At 48.7% G+C, this 20692-nt stretch overlaps 7 protein-coding genes across 7 annotated transcripts; 5 read left to right on the top strand and 2 right to left on the bottom strand.

Moving 5' to 3' along the window:
* Positions 1-1091: 1091 nt before the first annotated feature.
* Positions 1092-2738, top strand: N7537_010628 (cytochrome P450; the record flags this gene model as incomplete). Its single annotated transcript, XM_056901682.1, has 3 exons — positions 1092-1384; positions 1438-2244; positions 2300-2738. 3 exons carry the CDS (start codon positions 1092-1094, stop codon positions 2736-2738), a joined length of 1539 nt encoding a protein of 512 aa, XP_056750350.1.
* Positions 2739-3364: 626 nt separating this feature from the next.
* On the bottom strand, positions 3365-5787 carry optB (small oligopeptide transporter, OPT family; the record flags this gene model as incomplete). Its single annotated transcript, XM_056901681.1, has 2 exons — positions 3365-4029; positions 4086-5787. The coding sequence occupies 2 exons, from the start codon at positions 5785-5787 to the stop codon at positions 3365-3367; spliced, it is 2367 nt and encodes a 788-aa protein (XP_056750349.1).
* A 1300-nt stretch (positions 5788-7087) lies between these two features.
* On the bottom strand, positions 7088-9351 carry N7537_010626 (putative C6 transcription factor (Leu3); the record flags this gene model as incomplete). Its single annotated transcript, XM_056901680.1, has 7 exons — positions 7088-7842; positions 7908-8167; positions 8226-8663; positions 8713-9021; positions 9083-9189; positions 9239-9287; positions 9344-9351. 7 exons carry the CDS (start codon positions 9349-9351, stop codon positions 7088-7090), a joined length of 1926 nt encoding a protein of 641 aa, XP_056750348.1.
* Positions 9352-11728: 2377 nt separating this feature from the next.
* On the top strand, positions 11729-12716 carry N7537_010625 (uncharacterized protein; the record flags this gene model as incomplete). The annotated part of the gene is made up of 4 exons (XM_056901679.1): positions 11729-11849; positions 11905-12076; positions 12142-12269; positions 12334-12716. The coding sequence occupies 4 exons, from the start codon at positions 11729-11731 to the stop codon at positions 12714-12716; spliced, it is 804 nt and encodes a 267-aa protein (XP_056750347.1).
* A 1453-nt stretch (positions 12717-14169) lies between these two features.
* N7537_010624 (uncharacterized protein) lies at positions 14170-14879 on the top strand (the record flags this gene model as incomplete). The annotated part of the gene is made up of 4 exons (XM_056901678.1): positions 14170-14329; positions 14384-14502; positions 14565-14771; positions 14826-14879. 4 exons carry the CDS (start codon positions 14170-14172, stop codon positions 14877-14879), a joined length of 540 nt encoding a protein of 179 aa, XP_056750346.1.
* Positions 14880-16204: 1325 nt separating this feature from the next.
* Positions 16205-16743, top strand: N7537_010623 (GFA family protein; the record flags this gene model as incomplete). The annotated part of the gene is made up of 3 exons (XM_056901677.1): positions 16205-16325; positions 16386-16594; positions 16663-16743. 3 exons carry the CDS (start codon positions 16205-16207, stop codon positions 16741-16743), a joined length of 411 nt encoding a protein of 136 aa, XP_056750345.1.
* A 358-nt stretch (positions 16744-17101) lies between these two features.
* N7537_010622 (putative citrate synthase) lies at positions 17102-20585 on the top strand (the record flags this gene model as incomplete). The annotated part of the gene is made up of 10 exons (XM_056901676.1): positions 17102-17313; positions 17363-17560; positions 17631-18380; positions 18437-18519; positions 18569-18577; positions 18953-19197; positions 19290-19323; positions 19392-19565; positions 19614-20125; positions 20244-20585. 10 exons carry the CDS (start codon positions 17102-17104, stop codon positions 20583-20585), a joined length of 2559 nt encoding a protein of 852 aa, XP_056750344.1.
* Between the last annotated feature and the right edge of the window lie 107 nt (positions 20586-20692).

Genomic DNA, 20692 nt, shown 5'->3' with positions numbered 1-20692 from the left:
TATCATCCCGTAAATAGTATGAGAGTATCAACCACATTGGGTACACTTTCTGTATTTTCTCATAAGGTGCAGGTCCCCGCTGCTGCCTCAGAAAAAAATGCTCTTATGCAGCCATAGACGAATTTCCTGACATGAGCCAATTCGGTCAAAGGGAAAGGGTTTGTCTATGCTCAGGGATCGTACAGAGTAATCCCAGCAAGCAATTTGAACTGGTTCTGGCCCACAGATACGTCACCCAAAACCCGCGGTATGCCCAACGGCCTATTGATGATGCCCAGAACATCTCCCAGATCGGGGTCTGAAGCACCCTGGGGTTGTAGAAACTCACAGACCTTTTTGTCCTTTGGAAGAGTGTACCATCATGCCCGCTCTTACGTGCTTTGTTGGGTTCTTGACAGCTTTGCCAATTTTGCTATATCAATATGGGGATTATGTTCTTTTTCATCACTTGAGCTCTTGGTATAGTCACCTAAGTACCTATGTACATCCATACTCATCGAGTTATGCAGGCGATGTAAGCTATGCAAGTTGTGCGAGTTAGTCATCCAAATTTATATTATGTAATCTTCTGTTCGTTTATTGCCTCACCTCCAAGGCTGCAACTGATGACGAATTTTATGGCCTTGTAGACCAGGCATCAATTACGTCTCGTGCCGTTTTCTCCCCCACAGTCTTCTCCAACAAATCAAGAACCAATGATTACACCGGATAGGGAATGGAGGGAAACCAACAGCTATATGCGACCGCTGATTTGCCTAAACTCGTCAATGCCAATAACCGAAACCGGTGCCGGAGGTTCGGAGGCTGGAGACGGCACTCTCCACGGATCTTCGCCGCCAATGTCTAAACTCCACACTACCGAAATTGCTTCCCGTTGACTTGCATTACCCTCGGGGACGATTTGGTGACCACGCATCGGTCGTTTCATAAATAATTTGGTTTCTCGCGTTTGGTCATGGATCTGAGCTGATTTCTCTCATTTGAACATACGTTCTATATTTATTGATTGGCAATCTCCTTGCTGCATTGGGCTGGTACCTTTTCCCCCCCCCCGAGTTGTTTTGTCCAACACTCCTATACAACACTTCACAATGTTTGTGACACTCGAGAACGTTCCGTTGATTCTTCTCGGCGTCGCTGTAGCCTATTACTTGGTGCCGTACGTGCAGAAGTCGCACCTGCGCGACATTCCCTCGGCCGGGTACTCCGCCTTCACCAATGTTTGGCTGCTGCTGCAGGCGCGTCGGGGTCAAAAGTACCTGACGATCGATGAGGCCCACAAGAAATATGGAAAGCTTGTTCGCATTTCACCTACCCAGATCTCTATTGCCGACGATGAAGCTATCCAGGGAGTCTATGGACACGGCAACGGTTTCTTGAAAGCGTACGTCATTCCTGTAACCTAGAAAAACTACACCGAAGCTGACAAAGTTCTAGGGACTTCTATGATGCCTTTGTCTCTATCCGCCGTGGCTTGTTCAACACCCGTGACCGTGCCGAGCACTCCCGCAAGCGCAAGACCGTCTCCCACACTTTCAGTGCCAAGTCCATTGGCCAATTCGAGCAGTATATCCATGGCAACATTGAGGAGTTCGTCAAGCAATGGAACCGTCTCTCCGACCTCCAGGGGAACCCGAAGACCGGGTATGTTAGCCTCGATGCCCTCAACTGGTTCAACTACCTCGCCTTCGATATCATCGGTGACCTGGCGTTCGGTGCTCCCTTCGGCATGCTCGAGAAGGGCAAGGATATTGCCGAGATGCGCTTGGACCCCAAGGACCCTCCCAAGTATGTCGCCGCCGTCGAAGTTCTGAACCGTCGTGGCGAGGTCTCCGCCACCCTGGGCTGCATGCCATCTCTCATCCCCTTCGCCAAGTACATCCCGGACCGCTTCTTCTCCGAAGGTTTGGAAGCCGTTGAGAACCTTGCTGGTATCGCCATCGCCCGTGTCAGCGAGCGTCTCAAGCCCGAAGTTATGGCCAACAACACCCGCGTGGATCTTCTCGCCCGTCTCATGGAGGGCAAGGACGGAAACGGTAACCAACTTGAACGCGCCGAATTGACCGCCGAGGCCCTCACCCAACTGATCGCCGGCTCCGACACCACCTCCAACACTGCATGTGCTATCCTCTACTGGTGCATGACCACCCCGCACGTTCTCCCCAAGCTGCGCAAGACTCTGGATGAAGCCCTCCCAAAGGACATCGAAGTCCCCACACACGCTATGGTCAAGGAAATCCCCTAGTAAGTCCTATATCTCACCACCCAAAAAACATACTCCAAACTAACAAATCCATAGCCTCCAATGGGTAATATGGGAAACAATGCGCATCCACAGCACCTCCTCAATGGGTCTTCCTCGCGAGATCCCCGCCGGTTCCGCCCCCGTCGTAATCTGCGGCCACACCTTCAAAGCCGGCGACGTTCTCTCCATCCCCAGCTACACGATCCATCGCTCAAAGGAGATCTGGGGTGCCGACGCTGAAAAGTTCGTCCCCGAGCGCTGGAGTCCCGAGCGTCTCACTGCCCGCCAAAAGGCCGCCTTCATCCCCTTCAGCCACGGTCCCCGCGCCTGTGTCGGTCGCAACGTCGCCGAGATGGAACTGCTCGTTATTTGCGCAACTGTGTTCCGTCTCTTCGAGTTCGAGATGCACCAGGACGGACCTATGGAGACTCGTGAGGGATTCCTGCGCAAGCCGCTTGCTTTGCAGGTTGGTATGCGCCGTCGTCGGGTTTGAGGGTTTGGGATCCCATTTTGGAATATAGAAAAGCATATACCTTTGTAAAAAGGGGTTCCGGATTGAAATTGTTTGGACCTAGGGTGGAATTGAATGGAATCTTGGATTACCATATTTTGTCATGATTCAATGAGAATGGCTGGGTTGGTTCTGTGCTTGGGGTAAGTATGTCACCGCGTAGTCGCTGATGACTTTCTTTTTGGCTTGTCGATTTCGGATTTGGTCTTTGGTCTTTGTAGCCGTCAGTCGAATATCGGGAATCTGATGAGCGTGTATATATGTCATATCTTTGTATATTTTCGCATTGAAACTATCGTCGGGTTTTAAAAGGAACTCTTGCATGCTGGTATGGAGAATAAAATTAAGACGAGGAGTGAAGGTGGTAAGAAGTGAGAAAAGATAAATTGCTCAGCACTTAGTTCCTTAGCTGTATCATAGGTGCTCGTTGAGCGTTAGATGGATGAACTGGGTATATTAAATACAGAAAGTTTGAAAAATGAAAATGAACGATATTACTATGGTATCATGACTATTCGTGGCTGGCGTGAAATTCGCACAATTGTAGCATGCCCCAACCCCAACCGCAGTTAATAGGAGCCAAAGTAACATATAACAGGTCCGATATTCTACCATGTTTCGGGACCAAAGGTCTTGCCCGTAGGGACAGGATCACGAATGGCGGAGTCAGACATGTCCAGGGTGTTGGCAGCGATCCTGGTGCCCCACCATTCGGGGAAGCTGGTCTTGGTCAAGTTGAGGGTCAAGAAGATGAGGATGGTACACAGAGCGAGACCGACATCAAGGCCAGCGGACAGGACGTAGTTATATTGCATCCACCACCCACGCCAGCGGTCACGAATATACTTGTTGAAGACGAACCCGACAATACCCCAGGAGAGATAGTTCAGAGGCGTAGCGGGAGGAATCAAACCGGCGCCACCGAAGATGATGGGGGCACTGAGATACTTGATGGGGCTCTTGGGGAAGAAACGGGCACCGAGGTAGATCAGGACGGGGAGGATGCCGCCGGCGAGGAAGAAGAACATCAGGGGCGAGTATAGCTGGCCGACAGAGAACATCCGGGCGGGTCCGATGACGCCCCAGATAACGGAGGCGTTGAAGAACACACGACCATTAGGGCAGATAAAGTGGTTAGGCTGGAACTGCTTACATACGTCCTTGATCGCACCCAGAGCCCAGTTCATGGTGGCGATTTGGACTAGGGATGACCACAGGCAAGCAATCATCTGGGCCATGAACGTAACGCGGGGAGGAATTTTCATGTAGTGACCTAATGGAATAGGTTAGTGCAACAAATCGACACTAGAAGACAACGTCGGGATTGACCAATTTTCAAATCCTGTGTGAAGTACATTCCCTGGTACATGCTAATATAGCCGTAAGTCTTGAATAGCATCATGGCCATGGGTTTACCAGGCTGCATGTAACCGATGATGAACTCGGTGATCACGTTAAGGCCAATGTCGATGTTGGTGGCAGCCTTGACGATACCAATAGGAACAAACCAAATAGCGGAAATGACAAGGGCAATTATGAAGGACCACCAGCTCATGTGTGTAGGGTAGCCCAAGATAACACCGAAGCCAATTGCCGTCATGGCCAGAAACACCCCCAAGTACCACCAGATGGGAACTGTAGCGTATCGACTCATAAGACGGCCATGGATATCTTCCTCCTCCTTTCCAACGTGACGGAATCGATCCCAAATATCTGCACTGTGAAAAAGACCGGTCTGAACGAGCACAGCAACGATACTGGCAAATGACAGGCCATAGGACAGCATGAATGTCGTCGAAAGGAAAAGCGGGGAGTAGTTCGAGTATTTGGCGTTGTCAAAGGTAAACTCTGGAGTAAGAATGTTGGCGACCTTGTACACTTGACCGGTGTTGTCATAGCTGTTAGAGTCACTTATGGGTAGGTGCTGAGCATAGAAGAGATTGGAGTACTGAATGGCAGGGGTGACAATCCAGAACCAGATGAACATCCCGATCATGGTGTTAGAGATCGCATACCAAGGAGCGATGAGGGGGCTGAAGTTGAATCCAGAGATCTGAGTCCAGTCAAATGTCATTGGGATAAGCGAAAGGCCAGTCGATCCACCAAAGAGCTGATTGATGACCACGTTCTGTGGCTTGATCCATGTGACCCAGGCAAACACACCCAGGAATGGCGCAATGTATCCGGGGAACCAGTACCAACAGAAAGAGCCAACCATGGTGTATAGGAACATCTGATATTTGCCGATCCTCCAGCCGGCGACAGTTTCGGGATCAGGCTTGGTGCGATCGTGCAGCGCAGCAAAGAGAGAAGTGTTGATCAGCGTGGAGGGCCATATCATGGCGGATGGCTGTACCAGGAAGCGGGTGAAGAATCCAGCCATGCCGAAGCCCAACATCTGAGTGGAGATACACATAAGGATTTCGAAACCCCAACCGAAGTTTTGTGCATAGAAGGCACGTTGAGCCAAGAGGACATCCGTCGCATAGGCGGCGCCACCACCAAATGTAGCGTTTGCCATAATAACGGCAATTGCATGCTCTTTCTTGGTAAACACACCTGGGTTCAGCTCAGCTTTGCAGCCAAAGAAGCTGAAGGTGTAATTGGGCATCCATGCTTCCCATGCCTTTCCCACTGGGTAGGCGACAACCTGTGCAATGTATGAGGGGATGACAATATAGGGCTGGCGCATGGAGAACAGCATATTGAGAGAAGAACCGACGGTCGCAAATAGAAGACCAATTACCCATGCGCGAATAGTGTTGACAGATCCACCCTCATCGATGTTGGGCACGGCGGAGCGAACCTCGGGGTAAGGGGAGTTTTCCAAGAGCTCCTGGGAGGTGATCTCTTGGGTATGCTTGTCGGATGTGTGCAAGTGGTCGTCGAGTTCCTCGACAACATCCTCAGGCATGTTAGGATCCCAGTGGTGTTGGTGTTTGAGGTCGCGCAGCTGCTTGAGCTTCTCATCAGGCGCAGCCTCGTCGACCATCGTACCCGTGGTAACGGCGATAGACTCGTCCTTCTCCATGGTGAAGGGTATGGAGCTTAGATGTTAAACTCACAGGGATATTGAAACGAGAAAAGGAAGCAAGGATATGGGGGTTTCAATATGATTCAAAGCTCGTGCTCGAAGACGAGGCTGTCGAAAGTCCGCCTGATCACCCAAAGAGGATATCTCAAACTTATGCTGCAGTGGGTGTAACACTCGGGCGGAGGTGGAACTGAACGGGAAGCTAAGAAATTGATTTGTTGGGAAAGGAGAAACTGGAGGAAGAGAGAGTGCATGGGGCGAAGTGAGAGATGGGTTGGACAAGGGAGGAAGCAGGTGCTGCAAGGCGGAAAGTGGCAGCCATGCATGTAAGAAGCAGCCACTGCCAATGTCATCTCATATTGTGATTTGGCCTTGTTTTGGTCTGATAGCTCACACACCTCTGATGCAAACAATTTATGCATAATTCGGAGAACATTCATCGTATCCAAAGCATCTAGATACTCGTGGTGGTTACGTTACCCTTGACCCTGCCTCGGATGATTCACTCTAGCCTAGTTTGTGTTTCAAGCTTCAGGACGAAGGATTATAGGAATCTATGACAGGGAAAATAGCTAGACAGTTAATACAGAGTGTAGCATGGTGTATTGTATAGTATTTCTTGTCTCACGATAACATTTGTAGAGTGATTACTGTTCTGTGGATGGAGTACAAGGTCTATTCAATAACCAGGTAACCATGTTATGCTGGGCAGATTGCATGAGAAATTACATAGGTACTCCGTAGTCAAGATGGAGCAATGCTTGTCAAAAGGATAGCGCATTTTTGAAGAATACATGTGGACCCCCTGGCTACTCCAAATCTAATGTACCGGGAGATCCCCCGAACCAGGATTCCGAGACCTATCGCACTAACCTCTCGACCAGGCAAGGAGATACTGGATAGTGCCAAGACGAGTGCTAGAAAGGGATCCATAAGCCCGGGCTGCAAGGGCTACGCGTACCGCGCAACCTACAGGGTATTGCTCCCATAGTTCTTTAGGCTTAGTTGTTTTTGCCGGTGATATCTTTGCTTTGACATCTCGAGGCGGGATCCGCGGTTCGTGGGCATATCGGAAAGTCGCTGAAGAAGTTTTGCCACACGGTAGTGAAATTGCCGATTGACAGAGGTCAGCAATGCTGGGCCCCGAGAGTGGCCTTTCCATAGCTATGTAGTTGGGATCACGAATGGCGCAGTCCGTGATCCGAATACGCCTTTCGTGTTCATGCTGTCTCACTTCGACCGGAGGACAGAAATGCAGCAGTAAAGTCGATTTTTCAGCATGAGTCAACCTGTGCGCTCACGGTAGATTGTTTGCTAACGACAAATCCGGGGGAAATGAAAGAATTTCATCACTCAGCCACTCAAAGTTGGTGAAGTAATCCTCGTTGATCTGGAACTCTCCTTGCAGAGAAGCCGCATTCTGAAGAATCCCACCCGTGGGCTCCCGAGTGGGATCTGTTCCTATGATAGCGCGCCCTGCCTCGATGCTCGAAAGCATACTGGGTTGGGACGATGGCCCGTCAACGTACTCGGTCCCTTGAATTCTGGTGCGCGCGTTAGGATCATATTCATCACGCCACCACCAGACAGCATCCAATATTTGACTGAGGATCAAGCGACTGCGAATTCGAAGCACCGTGTGTTCCGAGCCATCGGCTTTGCGGAATGCCTTGCTGCTATTCCAGAGTTGATTCAAGACCGTGATCATTCTAGCAGCTGTATCACTTCTGTCGGTGGACATTCGCTTGGCCAAATTGATGGTAGCGAAGAAAGAGGCCTGGGCACGGTTTGTATCGAGTGCGCTGGTGTCATAATTGCTTTTCAGAATCCGCAACAGCGATACCGAAGCTAGGAGTAGACCGAAGCTTATTTGAACAGGTGCCATGAAGAGAGATCCCATACGATCCGCCAACGCTTGAACATAGTCTATCAAGTTGCAGGCGGTCACAATAAGACGTGGAAGGCATCCACTGGAGACAAGTGTTTGATTTTTATAGAAATGGAAGCTTTGAATTGCCATTCGGCAAAGGATAAGGTGATACCTCTCGTCGTCTGTAACAAAGAAACAAAAATTAGTGGATGGACTATTGCCAAGGGGATCCATTTTGGAAACAAACCGATTACTCCCTGCGATGCAATATCGTCTACCTCTCCTTCAAACTTCCGCAGCAAAATGTCTAAAGCCAGCTCCTGATCCAGAGACATGGCACGAACTCCATTCTCCAGAACTGCCTCGCTGCATTTCCCAACGACTTCCTGGCATCTGAGTTTCTGAACTAGGTGTGGAGCAATCTTATCAAAGAGCACCTGGCGTTGGATGGTATCGTGTGCTAAGCTGACCGGATTTCGGGGGGACTGCCCTTTGATCACACAAGACCTACGATGAATCAGCATGGTAATCCCGCTTGACTACACTTCAAAAGACAGAAACCCACCGTTGATAGACTACGACACAATGGGCCCAGAGCTCAGAACGTCGGACCATATCTAGGTCCGATGACACCGGGATCTTCACTCGGGAAAATTCATGGCTCGACATTGGGATATGGAAACCATATTGCATCGCTACATGCAAAAGCATTCCACTTAGAGGGAATGTCACATCTGGGCGATTCTCCTTTGGAAACGGCCACGTCAGCAGGAGCAACAGTCCCTGTATGGTGTACCACGGCGCGCAAGTCGACAAGACCGACAAAAGTGCCATTTCCGTGACCTCCTTAGCCAGTGCCGTCTGCAAAGTCGGGTTTCGGGAGTATGACCGACTGGAGACACCGATGACGGCCCAGAACAGGAATGGAGACTGCGCGTAGTACACATTGGGCTTGGTCAGCACATCGAGGATCGGAAGGAACGAGGCATAGTGGCGGAAGAACCTGGACGATGTTAGAACCATGCTGATAAGAAGCTTTTAGGGCCATATACAATTGATACAGGTCGTCAATCTCTGGGCCTGTGACGGTAACGCTGTTCAGTGAACGGGGCTTTGTGGGATCATTTCCTCCCATCAACAAACCGGGTGTGGGGACGGCTGGTGCAAGATGATATTGGGGATAGGCCAGCGACAAACCCTGCGAATCGTCCAACTGAGCATCCGACTTCAGCACGGCCGGCACTACCAGTTCCGTTGCCGCTGTGGATAACGCAGTCGGCACGGAATCGGGGTTGAACTGTTGGGAAGTCTGCAGTTGTCGGCGCCACTGCTCATTCTCGTTCTCTAGTGCGATGTATCGGCTTTGGAGAAATATACGTAAGAAGTGGATTCCGTCCATCTTACTCGGTTTCGGGCTCTTACCGACGCTTGTGCTCTCTTGTGAAGCTATCATCTATGGTGCACTCGAGGTTGCGCTTGCGGCATCGGGAACAAGGTACACTCTCATCCCGCCAGACATCACATCTAGCCTGCTAGAGTCAATACAGTTTTTTGTAAAGGAAACTCATTAGTAAATACCTTTTGCTGGCGGCACATAGTACACGCCTTCTTTCCTTTCTTTGGTAATCTGTTCATGGTTAGCTTAGCATGCTTCTGTAGATAGAAAACAGTGGATACTCATACACCTCCATTTCCGAGCTTTGGACGAACACGATCTGGTATCGTAACTCGTAGGAAACGAATAAAGCGGAATATGTGATCAAACCCCCTGTTTATCGTCTTCACTTGATTTTTTCTTTTAATCATAGAACAGGGGAAACGCAGAGTGGTAGGGCTCAATCCCGGTAACGGGATGGTGGCGGGTTTGTGATTGGTCCAAAGAGAAGGGTTGGGGATCAGGGATCATGTGATGCTCACCTATAGTGAGATTATACCGCTTTCCATATCGCACCTTTGCCTCAGGTATCAAGTCACGGTGATGCTGTACCACGTGACCATATATGAAACATGCCTCCTTAAGTAGGTTTACAGATGGCTGGCGGCCACAAGTATCCACAACCTTTGCTTGGACGGCTTCGAGGGCCAATAACCATTAAGAGACCCCTTGATGTCATGGTACCTGAGTTATCGTGTACTGATTGTGAAGCGTCATCATCCCCCAGACCATGAGGTTTACATGTTAACAGCACTATATCCCTACCTCTATGTGCTTTAATTTACAACGACTTCCATGTCTGTCATCAGTAGCATTATACCCTGCCTGCGCCGTTATACTATTTTCCGTTCTCCCCTTGGCACACCGAAGCACACGCACCATGCGCCTTTCCTTAGCCTATGCTATTTTTTATGCTCGTTCAACTCATATTCTGTCTTTGGCAGAGAGTTTTAGCTGATAATAATTTTCCGGCGAAAGCTGAGCACATGGAACTCGTACCAGACTGTTTCGTAGAGACAGAATTCGCTCCTTGCTCCTTGCCCTTCTCCGGGATTACGCACTTCCAGAAGAGTACATATAGTCTATGCCTCTGCACCTCGGAGAACCTTGTTGGTGCTGGTAACGGCACTAAGTCCGGCTATGGCCTACTTGAATGGAAAAACATATATGAAGCCATGGACGGCGCTAAAAAAGCTTGATGGGCTAAGCTAACATAATTTCGTCACGACAATATATATTTATTCACAGTGACCGAAAGTAGCGCAGTGCAACAACTGTAAGAGGTCTGTCTCCCTGCGAGCGACATGCAACTCCTAATCTTCTGAGCCGTACACCCTATCAGCGGGGTACAGATCTGGATCCTGATGATGATGGTGATGATGATTATGATAACCAGATCAGCAGGCAGCAGGCAGCAAACAAACCGATGTAGAAGCGACGCTCCCGGAGACCGGCTGACTCGTCTACAGTAATACAGAAATCGTCCCCAATAACGCTGCCATGCATTCCCAAGCTAAAATGCTCGATCTCTCACAAGAGGCTTACAACTCATTATGGTAAAAAACAGATTAAACAACCCGACAAAGCGCATTACACCAGCAACATACATCACTACTAAAGAGCTCAAACCTTCGACTTTGAAATCCCATTTAGTGTAACTTGACAAGGTGCAAATGCAACATGAAAACGGGATCTGGGTAATCAATATAAATAATAGCTCTCCTTAACTCTAGATACAAGACCTAGCGGTGGCGCAGCAAAAAGGCTGGGTTTCTTCACCTTTACCTTAATAAATTAAAGTCTCTTTTAATGCCTATTTTATGGTCATCACGCGTTGCTGTATTTGTAATTTGGCATCATTTTTCAGCTCTGGTGCTGTAACTATCGAGTATCGGCGGATTAAACGCAGAGATAAAGTGGCTGGAAGAGCCACATATGATTGGTTCATTGCGACTCCTTTCCCCGCATTTTCGACCAAATGTCACGTGCACAGACCACATATGACACGTCTCGTGGACCCTCAATACCCGTGGATGTTGAATCTGAGCTTTATTTGGGACTACCATTGGGTACCCCCATGCTCTTAAGGACATGCACAACTGGAAAATATCGACTTGCTCAGCCCTAACCCGTGGTATTATGTATATTATGTAGCATCGTACTTCGTATATACCCTGCAGCAGTCCTTGTCACAAGTCGGGCCAAGAGCGTTCTCGCCCCCATTTTGATCGTTCAGCCTTCGGAAATTAATGCTGCTGAACTGCTTGTATTGTGTCTCTGGTCTAGTTGGGAGCCTAGTTTTCGACTTGAGTCTTCTCATCTGTGCATACTACAACAAAGAAGCATGGATACCTATACTATTATGTTTAATAAAGTTGTATACATGGGATTTATCGGGCGGTTGAAGTTGTGGACCATGAGGCCATTGTGTTTAATATCCCTGTATTTCCGATGTTACCTCACTTAGATATTAAGACCCCTAAAAAAGACGGGGCCTCCCGGTTCCCTCGGTTTGATAGGTTAGGGCTATTTTTATTCTCCCCGAGGCAAATGTTTCCAAATCCCCGGCGTTCCATGTCTCTATTTGTAGGATGATCCATTTTTGATTCCATTTGCCGAAGTCCATCTACACAATGATTATCAAGATGCTCTGTGCTTCATTTCTAGCAATGGTCGTCCTCGAGGCAAGCCGCGTACTGGCGGAGACAACGATTCCACCTAGTGTCCAAGGATATTATTGGGATTCAGTGTCTTGTGAGTCTCTAAGAATGACTGGGTCTAACATAATTTTCATTCATCATAATCATAGGGTCTGAGGTTCCTTGCTATGACGGACAAACCTATTTCAGTTGGAACAGATACGGACGATGTTGCACATCAAGTACCGACGCCGGTTGTACCCTTCCGACAGCTTGCCATGATAACTCTGTTTACTTCATCGGTGTCGGTGGTCTTGGTACTGTGACTAAACCATTCTCTTGGTCAGGACTGCATTTACGATCAAACCACCGCGTGAGTTTCTAATGAGAATTGTCTGAGAAAATAGTGCTACCGACTCAACTTGCGTTGCTATGACTATCTATGAGTCTGCTACTACCAACACCCCAGTAGTAGATTATTTCTGCTATCAGAAAGAACATCCGTGGACTGCATCAACCATATTCCGAACGACCGGTAAGCAACAGATTATTCCGCGGCACATGGACTGGAAGCTAAAGGATCAACATCCGACGAATAGAACTTGCTACTGCCACACCGAGGACATCTGTCACGCCATCAACTGCCACCCCCACATCTTCTGGTGACGCTGCACAGGATTCTGAAAGCTCTGGAAGCAAAGCATGGATCGCCGGTGCAGTGGTTGGTCCCGTTGCAGCCTGTGCCATAATTGCAAGTCTAGCTTCCTGGCTTATGCGCCGCTCCCGCGCAAGGAGGCAGGAGACTGTATCAGGGAACGAGGATATTCCCTCTCCGCCCAACATGACTACCAATACGAGAGGCGCAAAGTTCGGACCCCCCAGCGAGCTTGCTGATGGTCCGCGTAAGCCAATTGAACTAGATGGAGTGAATCCCATATCAGAGCTTCCTGCGCAAGTGCATCCCGCAATTGAACCTCATTAAGGAGCCCTCATGAACCATAATTCAAGGAGTAAGGCAACGTCCAAGGACTTCCACCAGTTGTGGAGCAGTGCTGATCATGAATAGCTACGATATTGAGAATGTTTTCGTGTTTATAGGAACAACGAATTGGTCGATGTGTTACGCCAACCATAAGGAGGTTGTCGAATACTAAGTCGAGTACATAGTCGCGACAGGGTATTTTACCCGGAGAATAATGGGACACTTACTGTCAAGCATACCATACAAAAGTGCATATTGTAGCCAGTCATCGATGTCCGCACACATTGTTGAAAAAGCAGGGTTTATATATCTACAAATTCCCAAATAATTGATAAGTATTAGTTCAGTATAAATACATTTCTAGAGATCTTCTCGGTAGCATTGCCATCTTCAGCGAAATTGTCCCGAGGTCGCGACGTTGGCTTATGAAACCTTTTCGGACCTGGATTTATCACACTCGAGTAGTGGCATACATTCGAAAGCGCCATTTCGTCAAAATGAACTCTCAGGGTGAGACAAAATAACGTGTACCATGAATTGAAACCGAGGAAATTACAAGACGTTTGGATTGACAATACACTACCGTCTCATACAGCAGATGGTCTTGTATTAGTGACTGTATGGTTTCAGAGGGCCTCTGGGTAGAACCTTTGCTAAGTAGAAATCTAAAAGACCCTAAAAAAAGGGGGTGAACCCTCGGCGAGGGTACATCGCCGTGACCTGGGCTCGTAGCCATGCATCTTGCACCACCCATAACATTAAACTCAATAGACCCGAGGGCGTTCTTACTCGTGACAGAGGTCCAGTGCAATATCATACCATGTCATGCAACGTAGAACTCACCAGACCTCGTCGGATATCCGGTTGCCGTCGTTCGGCCGGACCGGTCGATGACGACGCGAGATGGAAGGTGGTTCGTTCTGAGGACTTTCATTCGACAGCTGTTTCCTTTTTCCTTTTTGGGGTTTGGTTGTGGTGGCACTGACAGGGGCAATCTGCAGCAAGAGACCCATGGAACGAAGCTGGGAAGCTGCCGCGAATAGGTCAACCGCTAAAACATGACCAGTCAACGAGACTTGAGCAACGTACTCTGTCTTGGAGATCTCCAGATAATCTCACTCCGTTGTACAAATTGTCTATGGTCAGTAAATTTACTCCAGATATCGTTTCACCGGATGATGATGATGATTTGGAATGATGTGGTAGGGGGAAGGGGTCTCCCTCCAGATAACATGGCAAATTCAGGGTATCGCGCAACCCCCACAATTTTTGTTTGATCGAAGCGTCGAATATTCTATTCAAGTCTGGATATACCCAACGCCCCCACCACTGACGAGGGAAGGCAAAGTTCGGTCGATTTGATATGCCCTCACCGTGACATCACCGACCCTGAAGCTGAAGTATATAGTAGAACGACAAGATGTGACCTAGCGAAATTCCAACAAAGCATGTCATGAATCAGCGCCAAGTTATGAGTTTTGATATTCCTACCGTCGCCGAGATCCAGCTCGCTGCTGAGCGGGGGCAACGCATCACACAGGATGATGTTTCGGCCATCTCGCAGGCCGAGAGCGCGCTGACTGGACGCGGACCTTCTCGGGGTGGACCGGCTGGTGAGTATGATTTATGTTCTTATCTGCAAGCGACGGATCACTGATCAAATATAGCAACTGCCCAGAGTCTTTCCATGCGGCAGATGAATTTCGAAAATAAGGTCGCAGAGGTATCGCGGAAACCCTCGAGCACGATCTCGTTGGAAGATGCAGAGGAAATCCAAGCCACAGAGGTCAGGGAATGCCCGTACAAAGTTCAGCATGGTGCCAAATCACTAACGTGAGGTTCCCATAGGGACGTGCATTTAACCAACCACCCGGAATCGGTTACATATCAGCGCAGGTTCGGTCGATCGCTGACAGTAACGATGCGTTGGGACTTACAGCTGCAGCTGATGTGCCCGCATATATCACCAAGGATGATGCCCGAGACGCACAACATGCCGAAGCCACTGTTTATGGCGGTCAGAACCCTCGGGGAGGAATGGCAGCTCAGATGCAGGTAAGTGGGTAGAGTGAGCTTTGTCACGACGGTAGCTGACATTCGCATGTTTAGAGTGCAGCGGACAAAATCGACAATGCCCGACGAGGCAGTTATGGCAGCTATTGATAGTTGTATAAAATAGACGGACCGAACACAACATATATATTGTACCAACAGGGAACATATGCTGGCCTCGCCCACTTTGAACATACCAACCTTGCACTAATGCAATAAGATATATGTTGTACGACGAGATCATAGGCAGGGCCCAAAGCTCAATTTGAATTGAGCTAATGAATATCCTTAGAGCTATCTACTTTTGAGGGGTGTTTGGAAGACCAAAAATGCCCTGACCCGCTGTTCCGCCGTGCATTGAATTGACACGTAGAGTCTGCAGTCAAAACATCCAACGAAATCTGTTTTGAATCCTCGGGATTTCAGCTTCGTGGACAGCCTGCATAACGTGACAAATATATACCGAGTCACCGGGCTGATCCCAGCTTGTTACTGATGTCCTGCACCGCTGTGCGGGTAGCGACTGCTCACAACGCACATGGCAGAATAGACTTTGAAGCCTCACCCTACTCTCTGCGTCAACCCACTTTGTTGTAGGTCCAAAACTCTCACGATAATGGAGTCATAAGTGAATTGAAAGTTGAGGCGACCCACTATAGGCCGTGCGAATTGCTAGCGGATATGTGGCCTGATCATCCCCTCCCCCCACAAAGTTGTGGATGATTTGGCCGATCGCATTGTGGTCCCAAGGGATTTTTGGTCTGACAGCTTGAATAGTAAGACACCTCGTGGCTTCCAGACCCATCTTATGCGTGGACGTTCACATCTGGAATTACCAGGTAGTCCAATCGGAGAGGGTCGGAGAGGGTCGGAGAATGCGTTGACAGATAAGGCGCAGAAGCGGATCTCCAAGGTGATTTGCACGGAGTCCGCTCAACCAGTCGACATGACTGGGTCTCGAAGGTTTAGAGGGGTAAGTGGCTCTAATGCATGGAGCTCGCACAATAATTTGGAATTGCCTTGCAGATTTTGGGAGAGTGGACGAATAATCGGCACTACGGAGTAGCTGATTTGAAATTCTCTAACAACTAACTCCGTATTTGGAATTCTTGGAATTCCAATTGCCCAAACTGGGTTAAAACTGGAATTCGAATTAAAAAAGAAGTTGGTCGAAATTGGTGGAGAGGCGTCAAAAAGCTCAAAAACCCGTAGCTATGACGTACCCGAGGTACTGGGTACCTGTTTCACCGGCATTGGCGAAGAGGAGAAGCAAGTAGTCGGGACTTTGACGCATCCGTGGACAATGACCAACTCAACTGTTTCTAGTGTTGGGGCAATTATCTCTTAAATACCCTCTCTTCCCCCCCTCCAAAGGTACTCACTCTCAAGGACCTTGAAAGAATCAATTACATCAATTACATCAACTTATATTCACCATGCCTCTCTCCGGACACTGCCTTTGCAAAGCCGTCACGTACACCGTGGACGTCGACGCACCTCTAATTACTGCTTACGATCACTGTGATGACTGCCAGCGCCAGAGTGGCTCGACGTACTGTTAGTTGCGGTAATACCCGAGGGAAAAATACAATTATTGACTTTGATAAATTATTATAGCTCTCGTCGCTGTCGTCCCCAAGGACAAGCTGACCATCAAGGGTCCTACCAAGAGCTGGGCTGGCAAGGGCTCCTCCGGCCTCGCCGTCCACCGCGTCTTCTGCTCTGAGTGTGGCTCCCCGATCGCCCACGACCCCGATGCCGCCCCCGAGATCATTGCGATCAAGGCTGGCACCTTGGATGCTGAGATTAAGAAGACCCTGAAGCCCGTAAGTGTCAGAAGTTAGGGCTGGATTTAACCTTCACGGGAATGTAACTGACACCTCGTTCAATGTAGGACACCGAGATCTGGACCGTCAGCAAGCTTCCTTTCTGCCAGGAATCCCTTGCCCACCCTTTCAAGAACATGCCAGAGTAAATCCTGGACTCCGCGAGATTTTTTAAAAAGGGAGGAGATCTTTTGTTTGGAGCCTATAATGAGTGATAATGACGAATACAACCGATATAGTCTAATATGACTTGCATGGATCACCAATCAGGATGTCCGCAGTAGATCCATATTGTAGACTAATCACAGAGGACATTTGGAAGACAATAACAAGTACGAGGTATCTTTGTCAGCGAGTTGAGGTGAGACAATTTACTCGGTGTATTTGGGAATGTTATTTTCATGGTGACAGTGAATAAGAATAAATATTTGCACCCAGCGAAAAAGACCTGCTTGCAGTGAAGAAGAAATTGCAACGCTCATTTTTATAGTAGTATCTTGCTCCAAAATGTCGACTGGCACTCTATTCATTCGCGACTCGCGCACTGATGCTAACTATGAAATCCCCATTAATGGAAATGCAGTACGGGCGACCGACCTTCAACGTATCCGGGCGCCTTCGCTCAACAGCAATCGCGCGGATCAAGTTGCCCATGGATTGCGAGTCTATGACCCTGGATTGCAGAACACGGCCGTGACAGTATCAGCTATCAGTTTCTCGTGAGAATCGCATGACGGCTCTTATGCAGTCTGGCTAATTATTATCTAGTGATCATGAGCACAGTCTACTCCTATATCGAGGGTATACCCTGGAGCAACTCTGGGGATGCGAGTTTGAAGAAATGTTTCATCTGCTGCTATGGGGGACATATCCTACAGCAAGTCAACGCGAAGAGCTACGACAGCAGCTGGCACAATATGCGCAAGAAGTCCCTGATATTGTGCGCCAGACCATCTTTAATCTCCCGTATGACGCATCTTTTTGTCATGTGCCTGGCCTGCCATCTTGCTTTTCTAACTAGCATTGAAATATACAGAAAAGATACCAGCCCACTGCCGCTGATTGTAGCTGGCCTTTCAGCCTATCTGGCCTGTATGCCCGATGTGATCCCAGCAACAACAAATGCGACGGTTTACCAAACAGACATCAAACGGGCGGACCAAATCATTCTACAAACTGTCGCCGCTTACGCGGTTGTCTTCGGAGCAGTGCGATCTCACCGACTAGGGATTCCCTGGCAGTCTCCGTCTCTCCATCAGACCTACTACGAGAATCTATTCACGATGGCCGGTCTCGTAGACCCAGACACAAGCCGCCCAGATCCTACACGCATATCCTGCTTTCGTCGATTTGGCAACCTCAACGCCGAGCACGGCATGGCGTTAACAGTATTCTCAACCCTAGTGACCGCCTCATCCCTGACTGATCCGGTGTCTTGTCTGATATCTGCCGTGGCTGCCGCCCACGGACCCTTACACTTCGGCGCAACAGAGTCCGCCCAAAGCGCTCTCCACCATATAGGAGACCTAAAGAATGTCCCAGCCTTTATTGAAGAAATCAAATCTGGGAAGCGAAAATTATTCGGCTATGGCCATCGCACGTATAAGGGAATGGACCCCCGTGTGCGTCCCATCCAAAGTATCCTGAAGGATTTGGCAGATGTTCACCAACCGCTATTGAAAGTCGCTGAAACAATCGAAGGGGTTGCTGCCAAGGACGAGTACTTCAATGCACGCGGCTTGTATCCCAATGGGGACTTTTATGGTAATTTCGTGTTTACAGGAATGTAAGTGCCACCGTTATATGTTTACTGTGACCGTAGGTCCCAATACACTGATTTAGTGGCTTTGAGCCTAATATGATTCCCGCGGCTATGCTTGCTCATCGCATTATGGGCATCATGGCGCATTGGAGAGAGTACATGGGTAAGGGAATGGTCCAAGGAAGCTTGGTAAACTGACTGACTGTTTATAGTGAATCGGGGTAAGCTGTTTCGACCAATTCATTTGTATACAGGTCCCGTGGAACCGAGTTTGGACCCACAGTCAAAGATCTAGAGGTTGGAATTATAGCGAAGGAATGTTTATTCCTCTGTTGTTAGCTCCCTTTTTCCTTGGAAAACCAGTGAAGATCTACAGTAGTAAGAAATCCATCGCGATGTACCTCATCCTCTATAAAAGCGCGTTGAAGACATCTATATTTGAAGAGTGATTGGCCCTCCGCCGACATTCAGTAAGATTGGGTTCCCGGTTGATTTAAAGACCAAAAAGACCCGGGTATTTAATCGCCATCAAGGGCACAACGGATTGTCTCGAAGTTTTGTTTCGTATTCTATCTAACCCAACATGAATAACCAAGATATCGATCAAGTGCAGCGGCAGCATGACGAGGTAAATGAAGAAATGCCTTTGCTACATCCTCCTACCATCGAGCCATATTCCGTCTTCACATCCACACAGAAACGCCTCATTATTCTGACAGCGGCACTGGCTTCGAGCTTTTCGCCTCTGTCTGCTAATATCTATTACCCGGCATTGAATTCCATTGCAAAGGACTTGCGAGTCAGTCCATCCAAAATTAATCTGACGATCACGACATACATGGTATATCATAAATCAACTTTTACAATTCCGTTCGAATGTACTGACATACCTGGCTTTGAAGATATGCCAGGGCCTCGCTCCCATGTTAACAGGGTCATTGGCAGACCAAGCAGGTCGTCGACCCTCGTACATCCTTTGCTTCGTGATATATATAGTTGGGAACATTGCTTTGGCTCTACAACACAGTTTTCCAGCACTCCTAGCTCTTCGTGCAGTTCAGAGCTGTGGCAGTAGTGGCACTGTGGCCCTTGCATTCGCCGTGACAGCGGACGTTATCACATCTGCCGAGCGAGGTATGTACATGGGCTTTACATCTCTGGGAAACATTCTTGCTCCATCCATTGGGCCTATCCTTGGGGGTATTATGAGTAAGTATCTGGGCTGGGAAGCAATATTCTGGTTTCTCGCTATTGTAGCCGGTGGTTTTCTCGTGCCTCTATTGCTCTTCTTCCCCGAAACATGCCGTGGGATTGTGGGAAATGGCTCTATTCCCGCAGTTGGTTCGAATCGAGCCATTTGGAGTTACTTCCAGGTCAGAGCCGCAGTGAACCCGCCTGCATCCACTGTACCGAGGAGGCGCGTGAATATTCCCAACCCCTGGTCAACCTTGCGCCTGCTTTCCCACCGACCCGTGGGACTAGTCCTTTTGGCAAACGGAGTTGTATTCAGCAGCTACTACGCCGTCACAGCTGGAATCCCCGCACTCTTCCACCAAATCTATAATCTGGATGACTTGGATATTGGATTCTGCTTCATTCCTGCAGGACTGGGGTCATTGCTCAGTGCAACTGCCAACGGAGTATTAGTTGACTGGAATTACCGACGGACTCGACGCAACGCCGGTCAGACGGTACACAACAACCAAAAGCAGGACATCATTGGCTTTCCCATCGAACAAGCGAGGTTGCAGATTGGCCTGCCCATGGCAGTACGTTTCACTGAGACAACCTTGTACCTGGCCTGTTCTATGAGCTGACTTTCATTTTCCTTTTTAGGTACTTGCAGCTGTCTCAATAGTCGTCTATGGAGTACTGATACCATTACAGCCCCCACTCTTGATTACGCTTATTGTGGTTTTTATAATCTGCTTCTGTATCACAGCGGCATATAATGTGATGAATATCCTGATCGTTGACTTGTACTACGAGACGCCCGCTACTGCTATAGCCGCTAACAACCTCGTCCGCTGTTTCTTGGGCGCTGGCGCTGCAGCATTGGTCAACCCTATGATCAAGCGGGTTGGTGTACAATGGACATATTGCTTTGTATCGGGGGGGATTGTTTTAGTTACCCCGATTCTAAGCATTGTTTACCTTCGGGGCTGGGAATGGCGCAAGAAACAAGCCGAAACTGATGCACAACTGCGGACTGTACACGAGAGACAATAGCACCGAGCGGGGCAAGCGGAGTAGGTACGCAGGTCTATAAATTGAATCGCAAAGGCATTGATCTAGCTCTCGAAGTTTGAATTGAAATGCAATAGTCGAATCCTCCT

Source organism: Penicillium hordei (assembly GCF_028827395.1).
Source record: "Penicillium hordei strain IBT 12815 chromosome Unknown utg000005l_segment0_segment0, whole genome shotgun sequence".
In the NCBI taxonomy this organism is placed as follows: Eukaryota; Fungi; Ascomycota; class Eurotiomycetes; order Eurotiales; family Aspergillaceae; genus Penicillium; species Penicillium hordei.
The sequence above is the reverse complement of the archived record's forward strand: the minus strand, read 5'-3'. Positions and strand labels throughout refer to the sequence as shown.